The 27312-nt window shown below is 36.8% G+C and overlaps 1 protein-coding gene across 1 annotated transcript; it reads left to right on the top strand.

The window, feature by feature from the left end:
- Positions 1-27312, top strand: LOC139140403 (all-trans-retinol 13,14-reductase-like). The gene is made up of 10 exons (XM_070709626.1): positions 1-361; positions 3670-3852; positions 10685-10926; positions 13008-13209; positions 14368-14565; positions 15419-15538; positions 16841-17092; positions 17819-17985; positions 18964-19123; positions 24920-27312. Exons 1-10 carry the CDS (start codon positions 31-33, stop codon positions 25048-25050), a joined length of 1986 nt encoding a protein of 661 aa, XP_070565727.1. The 5' UTR covers positions 1-30; the 3' UTR covers positions 25051-27312.

Below are 27312 nucleotides of genomic sequence, written 5' to 3'. Positions count from 1 at the left end.
CTATACCTCGCGAGGGCCCGCTTATCATATATGGTCACATGGTTCGACGAAGGTCGACCATGCGTCGTGTTAATTGGATGGAAAAGGCATGACAAAACCATGTTGCCAGACGTATCCATCATTCAGCAGCCGGCATCGTCTAGTGAGTACATCATGACCGTGGCTGCTTCTTTGTTTGCTAAGCTAGAATTAAGCCCGACGTTTCTCGTCGCCGCAATTTTGACGGTCATATTCATTGTCGTATTGTCGTGGTTTATGAAAGAGTTGAAGCCCGACAAAAACCCTTTCCATGTTGACACAACACGCCCACTCAAGCCTCTTGTGACGGACCACTCCGCTCGGGATGCAGTTCTCAAGCAAGGTAAAACATTTGGTGTTGATTTGCTTTTTCCATCTCGGTTGTTTCATCAATTGACATTTTCAAAGCCGTCGCCTCGCCTCACGCAGGTTTCACACGTGGAGGGATTTACACCGGTACATGAGGCGCGCGGGCGCACAAACAGGCAGACTTTCCAGCTCCGATATCATACGCTTTCTACTCACGATATGACCCGACTGCATGCACGATGCAACTGAATTTTTAATGCAGGCTAAAATGGAAATGACTACGTTAACGGATATTAGGCACGGTTCATTAGTCCCTTTTTGAAAATGGATTTTTTATCCGGCGTTTTATTCCAACAAACGGCCAAAAGCGATCGCTTTTAATAGGCAAGTTCAAAAAGCCGATATGTATTTATATATTCATGTATGCGTTGCATGTGTGTACGTATATAAAAATAAAAATACCTTTTATGTGTATTTGCATAGACCCTCGAGCAAAACTATGGCATTTGTGTATGTGTATATGTTAGATAGAAACATTTCGACAAAACGATTTTAAATTTGCCACAACGCAAAGTATCATAAAGCGAAATCAATGGGCTCTCATTGTCTCAATGCCTCGGATGCAATGCGTAAACTTGACAGACGATATATTTACATGTAAATGAAAAGATAATTAATAAAATTAAGGTAGACAGCGCCTCGTGGACAGATATTCAAACTTTCGAATCCGTAGATTACTCACATCTGGTCTGCTATTTACTTCAAAGTCTGTGGAATAATTATGAAGCTCTTACTAGTGAAGTTTTGCGGGAAATTTTAATTTTACCATCAGAATTGAAACCGGGAATAGCGCTAATGGCCTCTCTGTCTCTCACACATCGGTAAATTTTTGGTAATTTGTTTCTTTGATAACAAAATGCGCAGATCGACCCAAACTTTTATGGCTGATTGAGAAAGAGACTGCTATACAGTTTCCTTGAGGAAAGTTTGAGAAACAGGTGAAAATTTATCAGTTTTGGGGGCCGGGATACTATACTACCTTTTGTTGCAGTTCTCATGATCGGTCAAATAGGCTCTATCTATAGATCAATTTTATTTTCAAAGGGCAGGTTGTTAATCAGGTTTTATCTAAAAGCAAATTGATAAACCTGTGAAAAATTTCAATGGAAAACTAATAATGACTTACACCCACGTAAAAATAATCAGCGTCAACAAGAACTAATGCAAGAACCAGGGATTGGCCTGCCGTTGCCTGTACCCAAGGGACCATCTCAAATTGTCGCGCATGTTCAAGAAACGAAATTCATTCATTTACATCAAGACCCAATCCCCTCCCCTAAACGAAAATTCAAAAGTGCGAAATATATATCCCCTGACAGCATTACATCGTCAAGTAATCGATCAAATTTGAGTAACCATAGCCTGACACGAACGAACTGGAAACAGCTTCAGCAAAATTTATTGGGACAAATGTGCAGTTTTTCTTACACACAATGTAACGGGAACAAAAGAAAAGTGCGAAAGTGAAGTTCACTAATCGAATGGAGGTCAAACCCCCTCTCCCCCGTAAACAAACACATTTCGCTTTTTGAACTTTTGCGACAATCTGAGACAGTCCCTAAGACACTTGAAGTGATTTAACTGTGGGTCCATAGCTGTGGGTAGTTACAGACCGGGATTCCTGCTTTTTACAGGCTAGTTTTGACTTTTACGACTTTTAATCCCACCACCATGGGTTGAAAGTCGTAAAAGTCAACACCAGCCCGTTAAAGGTAAGAATCCCGTCTGTAAGTGTAACCACCACAGCTATAGACCCACAGTAAAAAGTAATTGTGGATTAGTGCTCGTAATTATTTAGGTCCCTTTTGTTAATACTATTACCAATGATTTCAACACTTCAAGCTCCGGTGGTCTGTATAGTCTACCTGATAAAAAGCTAAGGAATTGTCCTACTATAGGGAAATTTCTGAACCCTCTGACCGAGTTCACAATCATTCTGGTTCATAAGACACACCAAGAGGTCTGTGGAAGGTAGATCAAAACAAAAAAGTGATCTGCGATGTAATTTCACAGAATATGTCTTTGATTCGAGTTTTTCTGTGATTGCCAGCAACTTGAAAAACTTACTGCTCTCTCATAAATAATCATTGTCAATATTTTGGCATGTGCTGTCATGTGTTTCCCCACCTCAAGAAACATGCGTTCGATGCATGATGGTACCTTTTTTCCGTAAAACAAACCTCAAATACAATTGGAACTTTTTTGGAACTATTTTGGGAGAATTGGATCCTTTAACTCTTCATATTTATCGTAAGTGTTTAGGTGCCCTATAGCTGAAAGTTGCAATATTACAAATTACCCATAAAAACAAGTATTGTAAAATAACAGCAGATGAGCATACACTATATCTAATTATCCTAAATTGGTTCCAATGGTGTTCTCATTAATGGACAGTAATTGACTCAAAGTTCAAAGTTCGATCTGAGGCAGAACAATTGTATATTCGGCCATCATGCCATTTCCACTACCCTCACCAGTGGGACATTGATACACATGCAAACATTTAACCAAACCTTCTTCCTCTGTTGAACCAATATTGGCAACTCTCCATCGAAGAGAGAGAGATACAGTTATGGCCACCTCGCATGACACATAAAGTTTGTAAAAAAGTTTGTTAATTCAGGGATGAACCATTCTACCTTTAATGGATGGGGGTCGTTCATTTTAAGAATGGACCAGTCCTTCTCTAAGGACGGGGGGGGGGGGGGGGGGGGGAGGGGTCATTTTAAGGATGGCCTATTCCATCTTAAAAGGGAGAAGGCAGTGTGTACATCCTTTTTCAGCATTCAACACTTTGTGAAAGCAATATATATGTTGACAATTTTTTCATCAATATGTACTCCATATGCTTGTATATGAAACTAGACTTGCCCCAAGTCTGTGGGCTTAATAGTGTTGTTATACAATAAATTGTTTTCAGCAAAATTTGTCTTGATTTAATTTTATGTGCGTGGTGTGAACTGTTAAGGGCAGTGTGATCTCTATGCATGGACCCACAAACCTACATGAAGGAAAAGCCCCTCAATCACGTGACCTGCCCAACACCACATCAGGAACATGCGTGAAAAAAGCAATAGGAGAGACAGAATGACTGAATAAGCTGACAATCTTTATTTAAATGTCAAAAATGGGGAAAAAATTATGCAAAGTAACTAGCTGGTTAGTCTATATGGAAACAAAAAAGTGCCCTTGGGTATTTGTTTTTAAAACAAATGCAGGTTCAGATTAATTTGTTGATACATCAAATGAAGGTAGAGACTGAATAGATTTTTATCTCCAAAGGTTTTGCAGTGAAAAAAGTTCCAGATGACTTGGATGCCATCGTCATTGGAAGCGGAATTGGTGGCCTGTCAGTGGCAGCTCTCCTGGCAAGAACTGGGAAGAAGGTACTGGTATTGGAACAACATGACCAAGCTGGTGGTTGCTGCCACACCTACATTGAAAAGGGATTTGAATTTGATGTTGGTAAGGTTAACTCGATGATTTGTTTCACATATCTTTTCTTGTTTGTGTGGAGCAAATATTGTCGGTGAGTTTATCTGACCTTGCATGTCCCACCTTTGCATTGCCACTCAGTGCCCACATTTCAATTGTTGCTCCATGTACTTTTCAGTAATTTTTCCTCATTCATAGTTGAACGTAAAACATCTGATCAGAATTCCTTTCACGTCTAGCTGTCAAACGTGACCGGGATAACCTGACTTCAGGCGCTACAAAGCAAAAAAGTTCCGTCAAACTGTTATGACGTTATAAACTGAATGAAACTCCTGAAACTCTTTTGAAGAAGCAAACAACAGCCATACTGGCTGCAAGGTCCCTCCTTTTCAAGTTTGTTTGCAAACTACTCAGAGTGTGGATCACCTGGTAGTTCAGTAACTTCCTTTGGCAAACACCCACTGCACCACCCTGAAGTTTTTACAAGGGGGTGTGGCATGTAGGAACCACCCTAACAAATAGATACTGTTTTGAGTAAAAGACATTTATTGTATTTTCTACCAAAAGTCACATCTCCCTTTTAAAGCCCCAGTAATGCCAACTTTCTTCGATTTTTTCATTATTTTTATTTTATAAATCAATTGCAACTTCTTATTCTACTCCCCAAAGAACGTTGCAACACCCACTATTTAGCTTGTCAACTTAGCGTCTATATGTGTAAAATTCATGAATATTGTTTACATTTTAATTCTAGTCCAGACCAGAAGTCACTTTTCAACAATAACAATGCAATTTACAACCATAGGGGCTGAGTTGACAAGCTGAACACTGTGTATATCAACATTCTTTGGGGAGAAGAACAAGGAATTGTGGTTCACATTCAAAATAAAAATGATGAAATTGTGATCAAAAGTTAGCATTACTGGGGCTTTAAAGGAAGTCTTCTGTGAGAGAAAAGCCTTACCTCTTGACTAGTACACCTACTGCTCTGAGTATTTGCAAGCTTTTCTGTGTCATTGGATTCTAAATCTGTCAAAACAATTTGCCTTTTTGAACACTCTTGTTGCAACCCAGTACATCATTTGATCTCACACTACTGTTTTCCCAGTCCACAAACATTGCCTAAATTGCCTATCTGTTGACCTATCAGTGAATTCACTCAGTCGACATCTCCCTCTTTTCACAACATCAGATAATACTGCAAGATGTTGACTGATTGATCGGGTGAATCAAGCACTGGGTCACTCCTAGACTGGCCCCCCTGCAGTCACTTGGCTTTTCTCAGGCAGTAGTTACTCCAGTCACCACCGTTGCGTTCACAACATGGCCTACGCAACAGCTTGCCCGAGTACATTGTTTCAATTTCGCGATCACCTAATCGATACTAAACTTGACAGTCTACTGAAGTTTATTCCTCCAATTTAGTCTGTATGATATTTATGTATAGCAACAGACTTAGGGTAATGCTAGGTCACATCATACAGCCCGTCACGTGTGCACAGACAGTAAATGCCAAGCCTTCATGCTCCTCATACAAGCTGAGTTATGATATATAGACCCTTTGTATTTGTTGTGTAGGACAAAAGGTGACCTCAGTACCTTTTACAAACATGTGTTACTTGCATGGGATATACAGATATATAACTATCACCTACCCTCAACAGTCTATAGTTATTGAGATTCATTCAAATTTGACACGAATAAATATACACTTCTCGGAGGGGTACATTCAGTGGCACAGAGGGAAATTATCTTCAAACGACAACACAAAATAGGGGGCAATGAAATATATAAGTATGAATAAAATTATGAATTTAGTATCAAAAGCAATAGAATACAGAAAAAACTGAGACATCCAATTGGTTAATGGATAAAATCTTTTTGATAACTGCTACAAAACCGGTCGCATGTGCAAATGTTATCTGGGACAAAAGAGTTAACAGATCAAATACATGTAACATGAAATGTGAAAGAGAGCCTACTTTTAATACAGTGGCTTGTGTAATAGGTTATAAGTAGACAAAAAATGCTGCACTACAATCTGCAAGCATTTATTGTATTGTGATGAATGCATCACTCAGTTATGTCACATTATGCGAGCATTGTAATATCATTCATAAAAAGGCCCGGTTATGTAACTTCTATTAATAACAACTATTACATTTGTCCTGTGCCATTCATTTATTAAGTTTGTGAGATTCAAAAATGGTGTTTGACAACTGCATTGATGATGCCAAAATAAAAAAAAAGGTGACCTTTTGATGAAAATTACTTGCTTGGTACTTGATCATTCACAGATCACTTTTCATATAGATAATACAATATTAGAAGAGTCCACTATAGTGAGACTCCATGAATTGCAAAAATCAATACAATGCATGTACACTATTGGAAAAGCTTTTTCAGATGAAAAAAAAATTAAAAAAAAAACACACCAAAAGCAATCTACAGACCAAATATCTGAAGCATAACAACTCCACTGATGAACAAATGCAGGAAAAGAGTGCCACAGGCAAATACGGCAAAATTCCCATCGTTAAAATTTTAATTTAAACCAGCAAATTATATAATGAATCATGTAAATCAGAATTATGCTTTGTTTGGTCCTTGGAAACTATTTGTCAAAGTTATCAGACAAACGGTTTCAGAAAAGATTTCAAAAATGGAAAATAAGTAGCCTTGCAGCTGTCTGTATGCAAATTTAAACACTATTTGAACAAACTTGAATGAGGTCATCCCTGTGAATCTATTTAAAAACGATGTAAAAGGGTGTTGACATACAGTTCAGGGGTAGATTGAGGTAATAATGAAAATCTTCTTGTTAGCTCATATTTGGTATACCAATTTGAGGTTATCTTATAAGCTGAAGTCGGTGGCGTCTGTATGTATGTATGTCCGTCAACATAAAAAACACGTGAACCGCTGCACGTTTCAGCTTGGTATTTGGTGTGTGGATGTATCCTGGGCTATAGATGAGATTCTGTTCAAATGAAGTTTGCATCGCCAAAATTATGCAAATGAGCTTAAAAATGTGAAAATGTTCAAGAATTAATAACTCAAGAGCCGCTGTTTTGATTGCTTTGAAACTTTGTGTGCAAGCACCTTAGGTGAACATTAATCAAGTTTTATGAATATCATGAAGATATCTTGAATTTTGTATTTTTGTTGAATTTTTTGGTTATTTTTCTCATTTTAAGTAAAAATTCTTCTTCTCTGAAACTGCTGGCCGAATTGCTGTCAAATTTTGGTTGGATATTTAGAGGATGTTACCTTAAAAAGTTTCTAATTAGTTGAAATAACGACAAAATTGGAAAAATTATAACTGTTTTGGGGCAATTTTTGTCATTTTTGGTCAAAAAATCTTAAGAATAATTTCTTTTTAAAGCCGTTGGACATACAGCTTTTATATTTGAGATGTCCAGGGATGACAATAGTAAGATATGTGGACATTGTCCTGAAATATACAAATTTTTATTTTTAAGACAATTTTGTCATTTTGGTCAAGAAAACTTGTTCTCAAAATTACTTGTCTGATAGCTTTGTAATCTGGTATACAAGTCCCAAAGCGTTGGGAAACCCCCAAATTTGTATATTTTAGGTAATTTTCTCAGTTTGTGACCTTAAATGACCTACACCAACCCAGGATATGTTGTGATACAGTTTCGAAGGCTGTGAACATAATTTTGTCATATTTGGTATCAATTTGTAGGAAAATTTGATCCAGAAAACAAAACTGAGGTTAATTTTTTCAGTGCGGACCAATTTTTGCAACTTTTCCATGTAAGACACACAAGAACTGATGAGAAATTTGGATCCAGGATAATTCCAGATGTCATAATCACCCCCCACAGCGGAAGGCATTTGACTATCTGTTACTTAGTTCACATTGGCAACCCAACTGAAATTGGGCCGACGCAAAATAATTGTCCTTTTGGGATTAAATTGGTCCGCGTCCGCACTTACCGGTACCAGAATTAGGGCCGACCTAACTTTACCTTCGTTTGTGACCTCTGACCTGTCAAAGTTCAAAATGGTGCATTTGAATAATGGCACGCTGTTTCTACTGTTCATGATTTTCCTGCGTTTTTATGCACAAGAAGGGCAAATATGACTACCACTCACACTTTTAATCATTGGAGAGATCTTCACTATTTATTGGATGAGCATATGGTATATATAAGACCGGGTGGAGAAATAACCAGTGCGCGGCATTTTTGACATGCCTCTCCAGTCTATTACGTGCACAGTAGAATAGAATGACATGGTCTCGTTTGCGCGGAACAAAGGTTGGTGGGGAGTTCTGCGTACATGGGATGATATTAAAATGTAAAGACTGGATTGAAAACTTTCAATAGGTGTAAACTTTAGTTTCAAATGTCGTTTGTTTTGTGCAAATAGGGTGACTAGTTCAACTTCGATCCATGGCGGAGGCCTAGTCAACTGGGACCAGGGCCGACGCAACGTGTCCACACAGACCAAATTTTGCGTCGGCCCTACGTCAGCCCTGAACCCCCCTTCTCACTGGGACCAAACTGTGTCGGCCCAAGGCCGACGCAGCGTGTCCACATTGGTTTTTTACGTCGGGCCCGGGTTCGGCCCTACACCGACGCAAAGTGGTCAATCTGAACAGGGTATGTATCTAATTTAAGTACTGTTTACATTCGAATGATAGCACTCACAGCATTAATTAAAAAATCCCCAAGGTTGTTAATCCATTTCCTGCCATCTGGGCATTGTAGCTATTTAAAGTAAACATGCTAAATACCAAGGGGTGGAACATTTGATATTCAGGAGGGGGTAGGGTCTAGAAGATTGATGAGATAGCATTACTTTTTTACCAGATACTTTGTACATTTTTTCCCCAACTCTTTATTTTTTCACTCTCCCACCTTTTCTTTTTGTCAAGCCTTCTCTGGCTGATTTTTTGTTGACATTTGATTATGTATTTAGGATTTGCTTGTCCTATGGCTATAGAAGTTGATATGCATGTTCCTAAAGATGACCTCCAGTCCCTGAGTTGGAGACCTTATCTGCTTTTGTCATTCTTATTTTTCTGGTTTAAATATTTCTTGAATGGACCAATTCAAATCGAATGTGAGCACATAGTGTCCTTGAGGTATTTTTCAAAATGTATGCAAATTTGTACAGATCTGAGTAAGGATGACTCCCTATGAACCAAATTTTAATTTTTTTTGGATGTGTAAACCAAAAATGAGAATATATCCTGAGAAAATTCACTGAAATTCACATTGGCAAATTTGTCTGTATTTAAGCAAACCTGTGAGGTCTTCCCTAAAATCCTACAAACCAAATTCTGGAACTATCAAGCAAACAGCTTCAGAGATTTTTGAACATAAAGGAATAGATTATAAAATGTTTCCATATGTAAATTATATGTTAATTTGAACTAAATAAGGCATCCGTAGCACACTAGCAAAACTTTAAATATAAGTAGAAAGCTATCGGATTCAAGAAAATTTCATATGCAAATTTTTTTAATCATTAAAACAAAACAATGTCAGGTTATCCCTTTTAATTTCATACGAATTATGAAAGTTTAACTGCACATGGGTTCAAGAAATGATGATGGACAACTGGGGATGGATGACAGATATTGGACGATAATGGACAATCGATCTATTGGCTAAGCACTGTGTCCCTGTCAGAAGAAAAAGTTACTCCCTGAAATAGATTTCGTACATTTAGAACAATATTTAAATTTGCCACTGACCAGATGTGATCACTCGTAAAGATTATAGTTATCTGTCTGAGACCAAGGAACAGCACTTATACTCACCTCCTTAAGAGGTCATCGATCATAAAGCTGAGGCATGTACTAGAAACGTAATTCTTTAATCTTGGTGTCAACCCCCCTCCCCTTCAAAACTACTTAGTACAAAATCGCTTTCAGGAAAACTGTGATGTGTATATATGTCATGTTGTGCAAAAGCTGCATATGAATAGACAGACAAACATTACGTTTTCACTATTTCAACATTCCAAATAGTCTAACTGCATGTTCTTCTATCACAGTTCAAAGTGTTTTGTTCTTTGTAGGCTAGTCATAAATTGAGTCCCATTTTTTCTCTATGAATGTTACTAGAGTTAGAACTGTGTTTATACATAAAACTGCACATAAATACATGTCCCATGTCCGTATTGTCATTTCTCATCTCTTATGGTTTCAATAAGGTCTGATAAAAATTTTTTAATTTTACGTTTGTCACACTGTTACAGCAAATTCTTCACTGTGATTTTGAATCAAGCAAAATAAATTAGGGTCTTACACCCATGGTCTCTTTACTGTTGATTACGCCCACTTGACGCAGTCAGAAATTCTGTTTGAACAAAGGCAAAACCAGCTTTGTCTGGGGTTGTAAATGAGAGTTTACGATTGGCACCCAGTGTTCAAGATATGAGATACAGTGTGACCTTACCATACACTGACTGGTGTACCAGTCTTGTTTACAACTTAAATGTCCTATACCAGACACACCGTCTGCATGGGACACAAAAGTTTATGTGATGCTATAGAGGAGAGATCTCGTAAAGGTGTGTATAGCTTCAATAAACCATTGGGTAGAGGCTTTTATGAATTGAATTGATGTGTCTCAAATTTTATCACAGGGTGCCATTGCATTTAACCCTAATGAGCAGCGTCTGTTTTGTCTTTATACAAGCAGAATTTCTGACTGCATCAAGTAGGCTTAATCAACAGTAAAGTGGCCACGGATGTTAAAACACCCCTTCCCCCTAAACTAAGGAATTACATTTCTAGTGCTTCAGCTTCTTGTGAAACCCCTAACTTTTCTTTGTTGATGCCATCGAGGTGACCACTTTCCTGCATCTACTGTTACTGTAGGGATTCATTATGTTGGTGAGATGAAGCATGGCATACCAACACGAACACTTGTAGACCAGCTGACCAATGGCCAATTGCAGTGGCAGCAAATGGATGAGCCATATGACATCATAGCTATTGGGGAGCCTGGGAAACGAAGATACTTCCCTGTCTATGCTGCAAAGGATAAATACAGAGAGTCACTCATTGAGAAATTTCCTGGAGAAAAGAAAGCAATAGATAAGTTCTTGTATCTTACAGAGGTGAGTTACATTTAATTACAGTCTTGGATGCCAATCACAGTACTGGAGATATCCCATGATTCATTATGATTTTTACCATTGGAGATTCTTCAGCGAAATCTAACCATGTCTACTGTCTGTATACTAATTCATAGACTAAATTTAAAAACTCTGAAATATACTTTCAAGCACACCATACTTCTCAATTCCCCTTTTTAAATGATTTGGAAAAATTACCTTTAATTGAGAGACATGATGGCATTTTCTAGAAACTTTTCCACTGATTGTGTCCTCAGCCATACAGAATAATGTAACAGAAAGTAGGAAGATTAGTTGCACCTGTTATATGAAATAAAATCTAGGAAAAGGATATTAATTTTTCCCAATGGAAATGACAAAAGGAATTTACAAGCTAACTGTTCTCAGAGAATGCATGACCTCTTCAATTTGTTATAAATTGCTTCCCAAAAGTACGGCATTTATAATACCTGCAGAATGTGACTTTTATGGTTATTTAATCATTATTTTGAAATTTCTCCTGAAATATCTAAATGTACTTTTAGATGTTATCAAACAATAATTTAGATGCTTCACATTATTGCTTATATGCAGTGCAGAAAAAGTTATGAGAAAAGTAACCTTCATTAATTTATCGTGCCATGCCAATGTGCAGATGACCTCCTCCACTTCTTTCTTCAATTTTGAAATTTCTAGAAGTTTGTCTGTACGGCAGCGCTGTACACCCAGCAGATTGCATATTTCTTACTCAGTGCTATCCTTACAAAAAACTTCCAATAGGATTCTTATTGGTTCAGTCCAATAGGATTCCTGTTGGTTCAGTCCAATAGATTCCTATTAGTCCAGTCCAATAAGTACATTAGGGGACGTTTCCATCTAAAAAACAATGCATATTCAATGCACATTCACCCTTGAAATAGGGGTTTCAAGGGTATGGAGCTCCTAATTAAAGTTACTTGCCATCTCGTAAGCTGTTTGCAATATGTGATTAGAGATAGCGATTAAGTGGGTGTACAGGGAAGACATCTCTGCCTTACACACTTCACTCATACAGATAATTGTTCGCCTTGAACTTCTTGAACATTGTACCCTAATTTTCACAGAATAGGACCTATAAATATACTACAAGCAATATGTTAGTTCAAATTAATAAAAGTAGGAACAAATTCCGATGTCCTGAAATGATAATACTGTTGTCAAGGTTTACACGAGACTGAGTTTGTGCCGCTTCACTGTACAATACCTAAGTTGGCATAAAGTAGTACCGGCCAAGCTATTGGTATCTGAAGTTGTTGACTAAGCGTTATGTAATGTCTGATTATATCTGATATAACTACTTTAGATTGCATATTATCAGTGCAGAAAGAGCCCAAAAAAGTGCACTGTTTTTTAGATGCAAGCATCCCGTCATGATTCCTATTGGATTAAGTCCAGTAGGATTCCTAAAAATGTGTCTGATAGTACTTTGAGAGAAATTCCTATAGGACTGTCCAATAAGAGACTGTGGTGTAACAAGTTATCTGTGAGGATATGCTGGTAGATATAGATCTTGCAAACATGCTTGAGCTCTGTTATAGAGCTCTATGCTGTTAGGTGTTAGCAGCTTTGGTGTGGATCTGTATGTTGCCAACATGGTCAGTACATGTAATTGCACAATGCAGTATCAACCTCTCCAAACTGTCTTCCACAAATTTCATAAGATTTGATCACTCGTTTTATTATTGATGCCCATCATCAATCTGAGTATGGATATTATTTTAAAATATCAAGATTACAGTCATTGTCACAGTGTATTGATTTGCACAGAAAACCCAACATCATTCAATATAATTCAACTTGCTGAAAAAAGAAATCATTAGAAGAGCGCTGTTGTAGCATCACACATTTATCCACATAAAATGGGTGAAAATTGTTCTGGCGCTGCCAAAATTTAATATGTGAGAAAATGCACAGCACATATATCTAGAAGTATTTCCAAAAGTTTGAAGAATTGATATATCCCAAAAGCTGCTGAAAGATTAAGGCTTGGCTGCTGTCGATGAACTTTAATGAGTCAAATATCACTTCTGTATCATGTTTGGCAGGCCTGTAAAAAATGTGAAGTACATGGGGTTATTCCGAAGCTTGTACCAACATGGCTAATAAATATGGTTATATCAAGTGGCCTCATCAATTGGTTGACACCATACTTTAAATATGCACAACGTTCAGTACAAGAGGTGTTGGAAGAACTCACAGACAATAAAGACCTGCGCACAGTTCTGTCTTACAACTTTGGAGACTATGGTACGTTTTGGCACATTATTCATGTTGATTTGTGGTTTCACAACAGAGAATATGCATATATTACAGACTATATTTTGCAAAATGAGGCATTCTGTAATTGCAATCCTAAAAAGTTTTCTTCAAATACTTTGTGATTTTTTGCAGAATATTTTGGTCACTAAATGTTAACCATATTTGAATTCCCACCATGCTCTTATTTACGATGACCATTCAGCAATTATTCAACGAGTTGTATTTCTGTTGATTCCTGATAATTATCCTTGAAAGGTAGATTATGATGCCCATGAATTCTCCGGGTGAACCTAGTTCTTCCACTTTTCCTGATGTAGTTAGGGGTATCATGTCAACAAAACAGATTTCAAGAACAGATGGTGTCCACATAAAGAGGTTCTTGATGGTTTGGCAGGCAATTTTTTATCACATCAGTAGATGAAGAAAAGGCAGTTTCAGTTTGCTCTCTCATTCATAGGCCAACTTGAACTTGAAAATAACAGCTTTGTAGGTGGGGAGGTTGAGTTGTCTATTAGGTTCAGTCAAAAGGTAGGCAATTGTCGTCTTTCTCTTTGGAGTGCATGGATTTTGCTGATTTGCTGTCAGTGGCTGCCCTTGGTTTTTTGAAAATGTTCATACTAGACAGGTAAAGCTATAATCAACTTCTTATTTTTATCATGAAAAATGTGTTCTTAAAAAGGGTTGGCCCAACTTCAGAAATGATCTACCAGATTTGACTATAGTGAAGCACGCTATGGCATTGGCCTTGAACAATATGCAAACACAATGTATGACACTTGTTTCCATGGCAATAAATCTCAAAATTCTGTACATCAAAGACGTGTGAGCGATGGGTGCCAGCACATGTATCAATGCTGTGACAAAACCATAACATAAAGAAAGGTAATGTGTACTGTCCAGCAGTAACAAATAATTAGTAAATTTACTCACAATAATATATCTGTTTAAATACGTACATAATGAATACATTAATATTTAAATAAATAAACACATAAAAATAAATAAATAAATAACGAACTTCACCAGAATTAGGTCTATCCCAGGGTTTGCTTTCTGTAATGCAGAAACCATGGCTGTCCATCTTTTTGTTTTCAACAATTTAATCCCCTGTAATGGATTAATTTCTTTTCTTCTTTTCACCTCAAGGGGTAATCCCTGATGAGAGTAGTTTTGCTGTCCATGCTGGCTTGACTAATCACTTCTGGCATGGTGCCTACTATCCGGTTGGAGGAGCTAGTGAAATTGCTTTCCATATTATCCCAACCATCGAGAAGGCTGGTGGGAAAGTCCTCGTCCGAGCTAAAGTCAGTCAGATTCTCCTGGACAAAGGAGGAAAAGCAACAGGTACAATAATATAGCATTTATCAATTTCTGACCAAATTATAAGATGAATTAGGTGCCTGTCTCGTAATTACTTTTGTGTATATTTTTATGCATCATGTATTTAAAGTTTGAGAACACTGGCAAATGGTTTTGGAACTGTACCAATTCTGTTATGCCCCAATTGCATCATTCACCAAGGTCATTACCGCAACTACCAGGGAATGTACTTACTTGTGAAATTTGCCAGAGTACCACTTTTAGATAACACCAATTTTTGAATCAGTTCAGTGAACAAAGGTCTTGTTTTGATATAGGCAGTGCAAACAAAATGACGTAAACCTTAATCTGACCATCAAGGGAACACTAAATAAAGCTTTACACTTCCAGGCTGACCTTGGCTGAAACACAATTCAATACGAAAAAAAATTAATCTTTACCCTTAGACATTTTGTAGAATCTCTGGAGATTATGCTCTAAAGTAGTTTGTGCCTTGAAATTGAAAGATTTGAACTTTTGTTTCAACTTTTTGTGAGGAAATGTTTAGCCCGTTCCCTTTTGAAATGGAGAATAAAAATGAGGGGGTCATCATGCAAAGTTTGATGCTGGATTGGAGATGCTTATATACTGCCACTTGAAAAGAGTTAAAATGGCCGCCATCCAAGTGTTAACTCTATGGGCAAAAATTTCAAGATTTTCAGTTTTCAGAAAAATAAGCCTGACTTAACTACTCCATGAGCTTCCAAACATTAGCCCCCTACAAGATGTAGATCAAAAGAGTATAGTAAAAGTATCAGTGTCTGAATATATGTCCCTATGGTTCATTCTATCTTCTCTTCACTGAATGCTAATAATGATATACATGTCTTTAATACAGGTGTTCGTGTGCATAAAAGCAGTGGTGATGTGGACATCCATGCTCCATTGATAATCTCTGATGCTGGATTCTTCAATACATTTGAAAAGTTGCTACCACCTCATGCTTTAAGCATGGCAGGTATTCAATGGCCTTTTTTCATGTCTTATACACTCAATTACTATATACAGCTGTGTCCATACCAGTGAATTTTGTGCATATGACATCATACCCCTAGATTATTACTGATAATGAATCTGCATGATTATCCGACATTGCAGCCTATGATGTTTTTTATATTCATCTACAGTTTCACTGGCATTGCCAAAACTTTAAAGTACTAATAGCAATAATGTACCCCTTCCTGGCCCATAATGGACTCAAGCAATCTTTGCATTCCATAAAGTACTCAGTTTCACCGTGTACATTTTGTTGTGCAAAGTTCGTTTCCGTCCAATATGGGCCGGATGGGAGCATATTATCGCTTAATTATATCATACCAGCAATCCAATTGGTTGAGAAATGAATATAACCTTGCTATATTTGCTATAGTGTAGTTGAAACATTAGCTCTCAGTCAGAGAAAAATTCTATTTTTGACATTTTACACCAACGTTTCAATTATACTCTGAAGATAGCAGTAATACACCACCCCAGCAACAGTTACGTTATGTCACTCAGTTTCGAACAGCACATGCTCTCCATTTCTCTCCATTAACCCAGCATTGTGAAATTTTAATGCACTCAATAGCTCTCACACACTCTAGAACACACGCCAGTTGTTATTTACATGTTTTGCAGAATTCATGTGTACTACAGAAAAAAATAAACTTGACATTGAAACAAGATTATCAAGATTTTCATTTTTATTATCTCTTTTTCCAGCCAACACTTAAAAACCTTTGAAGGATATACTTCAACACCTTCTGCAATTTCAGTAGATCCATTGTGGAAGGACAAAATTTGGCACACAGTCCATGTAGCCGACAATGAGATGCAAATGATATGCGGTTAAGGTCTCCTCAACTGACTTTCAGCTGGTTGTTCACTTTCTACTATTTTTATAGTAATTTATACAAAGGCACAGACTTATTCTACCTGCAACTTAAAACTTATAGTGATTTTGTAGCTCATTCTTTACTATTTTTCATAGTTTTTGGTAGCTGGTAAGACACTTCAATCGTGTTCGTGTCGGCTACATGGATGATCTGCTCAAAATTTTGAGTTCCTAATTATACTACATGTTTATCATCTCATAATAGAGAGGTCCCTCAAATTAAAGAACATTTTTGTGGAATGTACTTTCGCTGGATTTCTGTTGTATCTTTATGATTTCCTCACGCTTTCTGGGCCATGAAAGTGCCAAAGGGGTGTCCCATGATCCCTCGAGTTTACCCACAACAAATGTCAAAACTGTAATTTCATTTTTTTATTTCCATGGAAGGACTGAAACATATCCAGAAGGATCTGAAACATGGGCACGGATTCATATCACTCTTTGTTGGGCTGAAGGGCACCGCCGAAGAGCTGGGTTTACAAGCCCGTCACACCTGGTCGCACAACGGCAATGATGGGCCCAAACAAATCCATGAATACCTGGAACAGAGCGCAGAGGATGCTGCCGTGAATAATATTCCGTTGCTGTTCATTTCATTCCCATCCGCTAAAGATCCAAGCTGGGAGCAAAGGTACCCAGGTAAAGGTTCTTGCATAGACAGTGGTACAAACACTCATCCTACTCATCCAAGTTCAACACCAATCATAATGTGACACTGTTAGGAAAATCAATTTCACTTTTCTCCTCAATTTAATAATAACATTATGTCAAAACACAACTATCCACTTAAAGTATACAGTCACCTATAATCTAAATATGCCCATATATGGTATTCAAAATGCCCATGTGAGGGCGCTGTTTTTAAAAAGCGGCCACCTGCTTTAAATCTGTGATTGCTCAGATTTTCTCTTTCCATGGTAACTGTGGCAAAATTGAAACAGGTGGCAGTATACCTTTAACTGCATCAAAATTTAAAATCCAGGGCACTAAAACTGGGCTCTGTAGACATATAGCAATGTCCCATGGAGGATTATTAACACAATTGTGCAGTGTGAATATTATTGTGTAGCAGAAGTGACGACCCTGGTGTTCAACAGCCAAAAGTTTGGAGAAATCTGTCCTTTTAGAACCCAGGGTAAACTTTCTGATATCAAATTGTGTTCAAAGTGAACATATTGTCAATGATTTATCATTGTGTTAGACTCACCTTGGAAATATTACACAGCCGTAACAGGACATAACTTACTATATATATGACACTTGTGTGTTTAAGGGTTATCATGTGGAACAAAGCTGAACAGTTCCAGCCATGCACTGTCCAATTTCATGATTGCATATTCACTGAATTGCTATCAAACATTTCAGGCAAATCAGTGTGCATAGTAATAACATTGGCCAACTGGGAGTGGTTCAAGGATTGGGAAAATGAAAGAGTGATGAAACGGGGGGAAGAATACGACTGGCTGAAAAATGCTATCGGAGAGAGAATGTGGGAACAGACCTGTCTGCTATACCCACAACTCAAAGACAAGGTGACTTGAATAGAATATGTTGGTATTTTGTATTTTCTTATATCTCATGATATACTGCAAATTGTCACTTTCCATCCTGCCATCACAATATATATCTATATCTATATCTATCTATCTATCTATCTATCTATCTATCTATCTATCTATATATATATCTATCTATCTATCTATCTATCTATCTATCTATCTATCTATCTATCTATCTATCTATCTATCTATCTATCTATCTATCTATATATATTATATATATATATATATATATATATATATATATATATATATATATATATATATATATATATATATATACATACACACACACACACACACACACACACACACACACTAATAAATCCACAAACGGTATAAGCTGCTATCCCTTCAGGAGGGTTAATTGGTCTTTTATAAGTTTTATCTCCTAACAAATGATCCACTAGACACAACTTTCACAGGAGAACGATGGACTAACACTATGTAAATAGTCCACGTCAACAAGAAGTAATGGTGAAGTAGTGAGGGATTGGGGACTGCAGGCAAACTGTCTGTAGAAACTGCATTATGCTCATAATGGACTCCCCCTCTGAATGTTGACTTTGTCCATAATCAACTGATAGTGTTTGCAGATTAGTCAACTACCATGTGTTTATTGGGATTATTTGTAATAGCTTGTTGATACAAAGACTTCTTGTGGACTTAATTGATACAGAATAAATAAATGCTGTACATAATCGGTTTTATAGATACTTGGATTTTGGATATTGAAACTGTGAACTCGGCAAAACAGGAGCATGAGGTTTTATTACATATTTGAGCAATTCCCAATGAGCTTTGAGGCAAAACACTAAGAGGGAGAGGAAATATCAGAATTTGAAATTGGTCATTGCATACCTGGTCCTGTTACATATCATTGAAGATGTTCTATCACAAACCAAGTCTGCATGCATTGAGTGAAATATCATTTATATTGTCTGCTTGTAGGTAGAATATTTTGAAGTGGGTTCACCATTGAGTAACAAATACTACATTGGCTCACCAAAGGGAGAAATCTACGGCTTGGATCACAACAAGGAAAGGTTCACTGCTAAAATAAGCAGTGCCCTTCGACCTCAAACAAATATACCAAACCTGTACATGACTGGTAAGTTGACACACTATGAGTCATAGAATAAAAATATTTTGATCACAAAGTGGATCCAATTCTGTCTTTCATGGAATATTTGATTGGAATGATCATGTAACATCTACTATCATACTGTTCTTAAAGGCCAGGGACTTGATCCCCAGGATCAAGTTTGTTCTAGTCTGTAAGAGGATTAAAAGAGGATTAAAGCCTTTTGTTTCCCACTGAAATTGTAATCTAGTTAGGGACTGGACGTAAATTAGCAGGGGGGGAGGGCCGGGGGGATTTCGTAAGAGAGTGACCAAAAATTTATGACCCTCCCCAAAGCAAGGCTGAAAAATTTATGACCCTCCCCAAAGCAAGGCTGAAAAATTTGTGACCCTCCCCCAGTTTCAAAAAAATAGAATATTACAAATTGATCGAATCTTCAACGATCAAAAATTGAGATGGAGATTTACAACACAGAGCAATATAGATGGATACCAGCAAGGGATGCCTGCAAATTTTTTATTTGCTTCTGCTTGTGACAAGAACAAGTTTAGATATGGATGTCAGCCTTACCTAAGAATACTTTCAATGACATGGTTAGCGTCAGTCCCATTTGACCAGCATGGGTACTATTTTGTAGAAAAAATCTCGATGATTCTATGCTACAGATTTTTCAGTACTTTTAATAAAAGGGAAACCCCTGATTTCTCTGCCTACACAATATGCATTTTGATTGTTATGATAATGGTTTAATATACTGTTTAACTCTTACACTGTTTAAACTTAGTAAACCAATCACCAGATAAAGGAGTACTGGTATTCTTGTTTCCAGTGTGGTATGGGTGGATTGTTCTGGGGAACACCATAGGATAAACTCTATGATTAAATTTATTCATTGTTTGATTTTCTGCACAAGTTTGATGAAATGCTTTATTTACCACTTTGTCAGCACACTTGTAAATGTGGAACAAACCACAAAAACACAGTTTAAGACTTCACTGACACAAAAAAAATGACACCACTGCTCAAGTGTCATCAAGCTAGGCTGACAAACTGAATCAATACAGAGCATATCAGGCTAAAATACAGCAGCTTATACTGAAATCTTATGAATTTATATAACTCTGACCTGCAAAGTAAACAACAAAACCAACATCTTGTCCATACACCATTGTTTCAAATTACAGTGACTGAGAGGCAAAACTAACAAAACAGCAAACATGGAATTTAGCAATTTTCATTGGCCATTAAAGGGACAAAGTCACTCATTTTTGACAAAATTTTAGTCATTTTAATTTCTGTTGAATATATATGCTTTCCTGCTGCTCACTGAAATGGGCTTTATTGCAATATCTGGTTGTCACAGCTCAACTCATATGCATGCATGGATATAACATGTCGTCACTTAATAATTTGTACCAAAAATTGTCACAGTAAATTTCACATGTTAATGTGCCTTATAAAAAGTGAGAATTGAATTGCAATAACCAGAGAGTGAGCATATTTCAGTGAGAATAATCTATCAAAAGAAATTTAAATGGCAAAATAATGTCAATAATGAGCAACTTTGTCCCTTTAACTCAGTACATATCTAGTAGAGATTCTTTTAATTCAAGCGTCAAGCAGCATGATTGCACTGCTGAAGTATTAAAATGGTGGCAATGAATATTTTGATAATTGGTGCATTGACAAGATAGTACTGTAAAATGTTGACAAAAATAGCTTTGTCCAAAGTATAATAATATTAGCCATTTCTGAACAGGGATGTAAGATTACACCACCATGTGAACTCACAAATATTTCCAATATGAAAGTGCAGTCCTCTGCTGAGTGCCGAATCATGTACCGGTATGTTGTACACCATGGAGGTAGACACCAAGCATAGCATTATGTGAAAAAAGTTAAAGTCTTGGTACTAGATGACCACTAAACAAGATTGGCAGTCCGCTCATTTCAAAGCTATTTAAAAACTTTCTGCTGGGCCTATTTCACATCATACATGACCCTCTGCACTTGACTTGCAAGCTTGGTACGTACATGTATTCTGGAAAATGACAGTAAATTCAACGTCATTTTAAGTCAGAGATTCGTCATATTTCACTCAATTATTTCTGTCCGTTCTTCCTGACTGTCAAAATTGATTGAGGTCTAAGTATTGAAAGTTCTTAATTTAATGACGATTTTAACAAATATGTTTCACTTACAACTTGATTAAATAGTCACTTCTTCCAAGTGTGACTGTGAACATCATTCTAAAAATATTCAAATACCTTCAACGCATACTACCGGTAGTTGTTTACAAGTTTCGCGCTGTACCAAGAAGTTCTCTGGATGTACACTGTACATTTTAGCCTATCATTTTCAGGAAATAAAGGTCTGTATGTTTAAATGATTGACTTATTGGCTTATGAAAAATATATTAAGGATCAGAAGGATGTTGATATTGCAATTCACAAGTCTCGGTGTTGTTTTCCCAAGCAGGAGCGTATCAGTATCACCATGGAACTACCTAGCTCTGCATGGCAGGGCTGTGTGTTACCAGCGCGCGTTATACGGCCTCCTACCAAAGGCCGTATACCGCTGGTAACACACAGCCCTGCCATGCAAAGCTAGGAGCTACCACACTCTTTTGGTAGTACCGTGGTATCATATATTGCTTTATGTAGCTGCAGTTCCGAAAACTGAAGGGTTTGCTTTTTCGAGTTCAAGCTTTTAGATTTTAGGGTTTGATCAAGTTGACGTCCTACGGTCCTACCTAAACAGCAGTCAAAATATTGAAGTGCAACTGTCCGGCAATATTGCTCTACGCTAGGAGGATATGTGTACCACCGTCGCTACGCAAAGACTACTTACCCCAAAGAGCTCTCTCTCTACCGGGTGCATAGGCCTTCGCGTTGCGACTGTGGTTGCACCTGTGTGATGAGTATGCCGTTGTTGGAGGCAATCAAAGCAGCCAGTAGCTGAATACTCTTACCAAGTTCTCGTAGGGCTTAGACTGCTACACCAAGTCAATGGCATATATCATGTCAAGTAGGCAGTAGATATGTACCCTTTCACTTTGGCTTTGAACTGCAGATGTGGAATGTTATGATTCAACAGACTGTCCAATAATTCCAATAATGAATGCCCAAATTGGCTCATAATGGAATAGAGCACACTTATACTCCATTAAGAGTGATTGTGATAAGTAATGCTCTTCAAATGTTTTCTTTTATATTAATGCACATGCATGTGCCTGCCATTTTTTCTAAGGAATTATAATTTAATATTTATCAAAATATCAGTGAAATTCATAATTTTGGAATGTATCACATTAACAATTGAGGGAATACCAGAAACACAACCTGACACTGATCTCCATAACAATGATATATGGTCATGTACAATGTATTGAGCAGTTCAATCTCTACATGGGGAGGAAATATAGGAAAGTACAATGTATGTTTAAAATGTGTTCCTGGTACAGATATAGAACTACATGTGTGCATGACCCCATTATTCACTGGATTTTATAATATTCCTGATAGACCTGTGTAGTCAGAGAACTGAAAATACCTGTACATGTGCTCATTGCACTCATATCAAATCCAGTTTTACAAAATGTACTATTGTGTTCCAGTAGACAATTAGAAGTTTTGGTCATGTGGGGAAAGGTCAACAGAAAGGCTATGCCTATTCAAACAATAATTTAAGCAAACAATTCAAAGTATGGTCATGGATTGAATGCTATAGTGTGAAATTATGGTGTTTTAACATTGACAATACTTTGTTATTTTTGTGCCTTGTTTCTTTGCATTTAAACATATCACAGAAAGCAGCCTAGATAATAGAGGATAGACTGATCCTGATTTGACACAGAAGTGGCAAAAACTATTTCATGATCAATCAAGTCTTCATATTCTGAAAGGACATTGGGATTTCACCATATTTAATCAAGTTCAATCTGAATACGTGATCAACATGGCTGATTCAATGTATAAATTACCCACATTAAATTTCAACAAATGTCATATATCCTCCCTTCACAACACAAATGAACGCTATCCATTCCAAAGATAGTACCCACGTGGTAAAGCCAATATAAACTGAAAAATGCCACAAGTAGCCATACCAATCAGATGACTGTACCTAAATATTTAAGTATACTAAAATCACTTATCTGGAATCAAAATTATTAATCATCACACCAAAGCTTACTCTTAATTTCAAACAATAGTATCTCTAAAAACTAAAATTCATGAACCTAAAAAGTGACTGATGCAGGGTGGAGCTTGGCCTTATACTTTAAAGGGAAGTGGCTTATGAAAGAGAGGGAACTTTTGTTGATCAACAAAAAGTGGAATGAGAAATAATATTGTCAAATAGTTAGGTTCAAGATTGACTACATCAGTGGAACAATGTAAGATATTGTGGTAATATCCAGCAGTGTTTTTGTTAAGGGCGGTACCTAGGTAAATGTTACCGGGGTTCCCCGGTCATTTTACCAGGGTTAGCCTTGGTATATCAGGGCAGTCATACTAGCAGACAACATAAATTTTACCAGGGTTCCCAATGTTCCCCAATCTTAGCAAAAACACTGTCCAATGTCGAAACACACTACATGTACACTGGGCAGCCAGAGTGCCACGGGTTAGCTGCGGAACAATATATTGGATTTGCTATAAACTTAATGGCGATAAGAATAGCAACAAGAGAGACAATCCTATTTAAGATAATGGTGGGGAAGAGATACACAGAGAGTTGGGAATGAGCACTTAATAGAAAGTAAGAGGCAGAGTGCGAGTGATGTCATGTGGAATAATTGTCCATACAAACAATTTGCTTTCTAACTTTAGTGCACCGACAACAAGCCCAAAAATTTGTGACCCTCCCCCTTAGAGGAGCTCAAAAAATTGTGACCCTCCCCCAAACAGAGGCTCAAAAATTTGTGACCCTCCCCCAAATCCCCCGGCCCTCCCCCCCTGCTAATTTACGTCCAGTCCTTAGTAAATTTCCTGGCAAGACAATCTGATGCCTGGTACAGGTCTTTAAAGGTAGGGGACTCCATCCCAGGGATCAAGTTGGTTCTAGTCTGAGAGAGGATAATGGAGTTGTCATAGTCTTTTGTCTTCCATTGAACTTGTAAACTAGTCAGTAAATTTCCCAACAATCTAACACCTGACACACGCCTTTAATTAATGGCTTGAGTACCAGTGCTTATGGACACAAATGAAGATTTCAGAATTATCAGTCAATTATTATTCCTGAAATTTCCACAATTCACTTTCACCCTGAGCCTGGTGAGTTTACATGGACGCTCTTTTGTCAGTGGCACGTACGCCATACTGTCTTTATAGAAAACACACACTGGTGACATTCTAAGGGTATCATAATAGCTGTAATGATACATCATCTACTGTACGTCCCTTAAGCTCAATGTCAACTTCCTGATTTCCCAACATACTGGAAACGGAAGTACAAGATACATAAGCCTCGCACCATTTTTACACACTCTATACTTGCCACTTATAGTTCTATAAAGTAATAATCTAAATGTCTTTAGATATTGAAGAACTACTACTTTTTTGCAGAGGAATTGGGAACTTTAGATCGGACGATTTTTCACCTCCATCACACTGTTTCACTTTCCATTCCTCTAAATAATTAAACTGTAGATCAACTATAACTCTTCCTCTATCTTCTGAATAAATGAAATATTATATATTTAGTCAAATATGCAGACTTTGTGGCATGACTCATCAAAATTCAAGTTTACGTTTTATATCTAAAAGCATGTCAGCAGATACCGGTACATCTGATTGTATTGTTTTGTCTGTGATTACACAGGACAGGATATCCTGACCTGTGGATTTGCTGGCGGTTTGTATGGAGGACTGATCTGTGCCTGCAGTATTCTGAAGAGGAATGTCATGGCTGATCTTGAAGCTCTGGCAAAGAAAATCGCAAAGGCCAAGTAGTGGATGGAAAGAAATTCATGAGGTGCTGCTTCAAAAATCTGAAATAAAAGTCACTTTTTCTGTGCAATAGTTATGCTATGCTGTTGCTTGGTGGTGTGGCTAACAATTGAATATTTTATTTTTACATTACTCAATTGATCAAAATTAGCGATTGTAGAGCATTGTGACTTTGATTATTCCTTCTATCCCAGGGTGCATTGTTTCATGACTACCAAGTGCAGCTGTTAATAATCTGTTCAGTCTCCTTTAATTTGTCTATTTTATTTATAATGTTGTAACTGGTTGTAACAGTCAAAAATATCATAGACTGCTTTAAGCGGTGAATTCAAGCTCATTTGTGTTGTCCTACCACTGATCCAAATGTTTTTTTACTTATATATATATATATATATATATATATATATATATATATATATATATATATATATATATATATATATATAATATAAAGCAAACTTTACAAATCCCAAAACATATGGCTGTCAAACAGTATAAACATTTAAGAATGCGTATATATCCAACATCTATGATCACACATTTACACCTTAAGAATCATTGTAAAATCATATGGGAACAGGTAAAGATTTTTTTTAAATATGAATATTTTTATTGAGTCATCATTCATAATTGCATGAATGTCCTGAATGCTGAAATATTATAGATAAAGTTTTTCCATCTGCAAAAGGAGGACTGTGGACAAATTTCTATCACCAGCTCAGTAGTACCCTTTATAGCAGTTTGAGGCCATTGCAGGTGTGTAATACTGCAACATATCACTGCAGTGCAGTGGCTGTTTCATCCCACTGCTTGGGAAAACAAGTTGATTAATCACAACTCAACTCTTTTAGGCAAAAAAAAAATAATAGTATTGGCAAGCTTGTCCAACAGGTCCAATAATTTTAAATAAGTTTTCCTAGAGAGCATCATTAACTCTTTGACCCCTGACCCCACACATGAAGTACATGACATCATCATTTGAACAAGGGAAAACAATTTGCCTGCCACTGAGAAACAATCACAAATTTCAACAAATTTCCTCTCAAGACCTCTTGAAGTTCTGGTCACTTGAAAGGAAAGGCTTATTTGCGACTCTTTCACCCCAACAATAAATACTCTCTACAATGTATTACAAGACCAAGAAAAATAAACAGTTTGTTTCTCACCCAAGACATATTTCAAAAATGATGCGGTGATGCAGTTTTTTTAGTCTCAATTTTTTTTTATTCTTCACTCAACAAGAATGCGGAAAAAAATTAAAACAACAAAGGAAGCACGCAGAGATAAATGCATAGCAGTGTTGCTTTATTATATTTGTATAGCAACAGTTCTGCGGTTTGACTTTTAGTGCAGTGATGCACAGTTTTGAGAGCGTAATATAACAGTGACATATGTATACAGTTCTGAATGGAATGTTAGTGTCAATTACTAGTATTTTGTTTACAGTTCTGTTTTATACAGCACTGTGTTATGCACTATTGTCGCATATTTTTGCATTTATTTTTTTACTTTATTTCCTCATGAGCAGAAAAAATCGACGTAGTTGGTCTCAATTGATGCGCATAATGAGAAAGAAACTTTTAATTTTTCGTGGCCAAAGTCCAATTAAAGAGCTATGTTTTATTGGTTAACTTTGACCTGCAATTATAAGTAGAATGGAGTAAACAGGCATCAAACATACAATCCTGCAGCGCACAATTTTCTGTTGCATTTGACAAAATAAGCTGAAACCGGGCAATAAACATAAATCAATGGCAGTGTCGTAATTACAATATATTGGCACATCTGCACAGAATATGCAGTACAATACTATGATTTCGTAATCTATATTTTACATCCATGTTCTTTGAAGAGTACATATTTCATTTTATAAATCAAATCAATAAATAGATATTTTGACAGCAAGTTATACAGTAATTTTCTGATTGAGTACAATGTACATACAGAGTGGTAATATCACATGTAATAATGTCAGAGTTATGTTAATGGTATTACACGGTCATGCGACATTAATTCTAAAACTTAATTTGACTTTTGATTAATATTCTTCGGCAGAAAAGTTATGATAAACTATTTTATAATGTGGATGCAATTTTTTTCATTGCTGGATTTCCATTTATGAGATTTTTTTGCAACATGTCTCAGATTTTTTTTCTTAAATGACTATAATATTAACGTCTGAAAGTCATCATAGGCTTGGTTATAATGTGACAAACATAATTGTAAAGACATTTCAAAAGCAATAAATACATAACTCGAACAGTA

Source organism: Ptychodera flava, chromosome 9, assembly GCF_041260155.1.
Source record: "Ptychodera flava strain L36383 chromosome 9, AS_Pfla_20210202, whole genome shotgun sequence".
In the NCBI taxonomy this organism is placed as follows: Eukaryota; Metazoa; Hemichordata; class Enteropneusta; family Ptychoderidae; genus Ptychodera; species Ptychodera flava.
This window is presented reverse-complemented; position numbering and strand designations above follow the sequence as displayed.

What these genes read in the sequence shown, in the direction of transcription:
- LOC139140403 (XM_070709626.1), top strand. Translation starts at nt 31, where the DNA reads ATGGTCACATGGTTCGACGAAGGTCGACCATGCGTCGTGTTAATTGGA. An exon ending in TCATGCTTTAAGCATGGCAG is followed by an intron (nt 15,539 to 16,840) that starts GTATTCAATGGC and finishes TTTCCATGGAAG; the next exon opens with GACTGAAACATATCCAGAAG. An exon ending in ACCCACAACTCAAAGACAAG is followed by an intron (nt 17,986 to 18,963) that starts GTGACTTGAATA and finishes GTCTGCTTGTAG; the next exon opens with GTAGAATATTTTGAAGTGGG.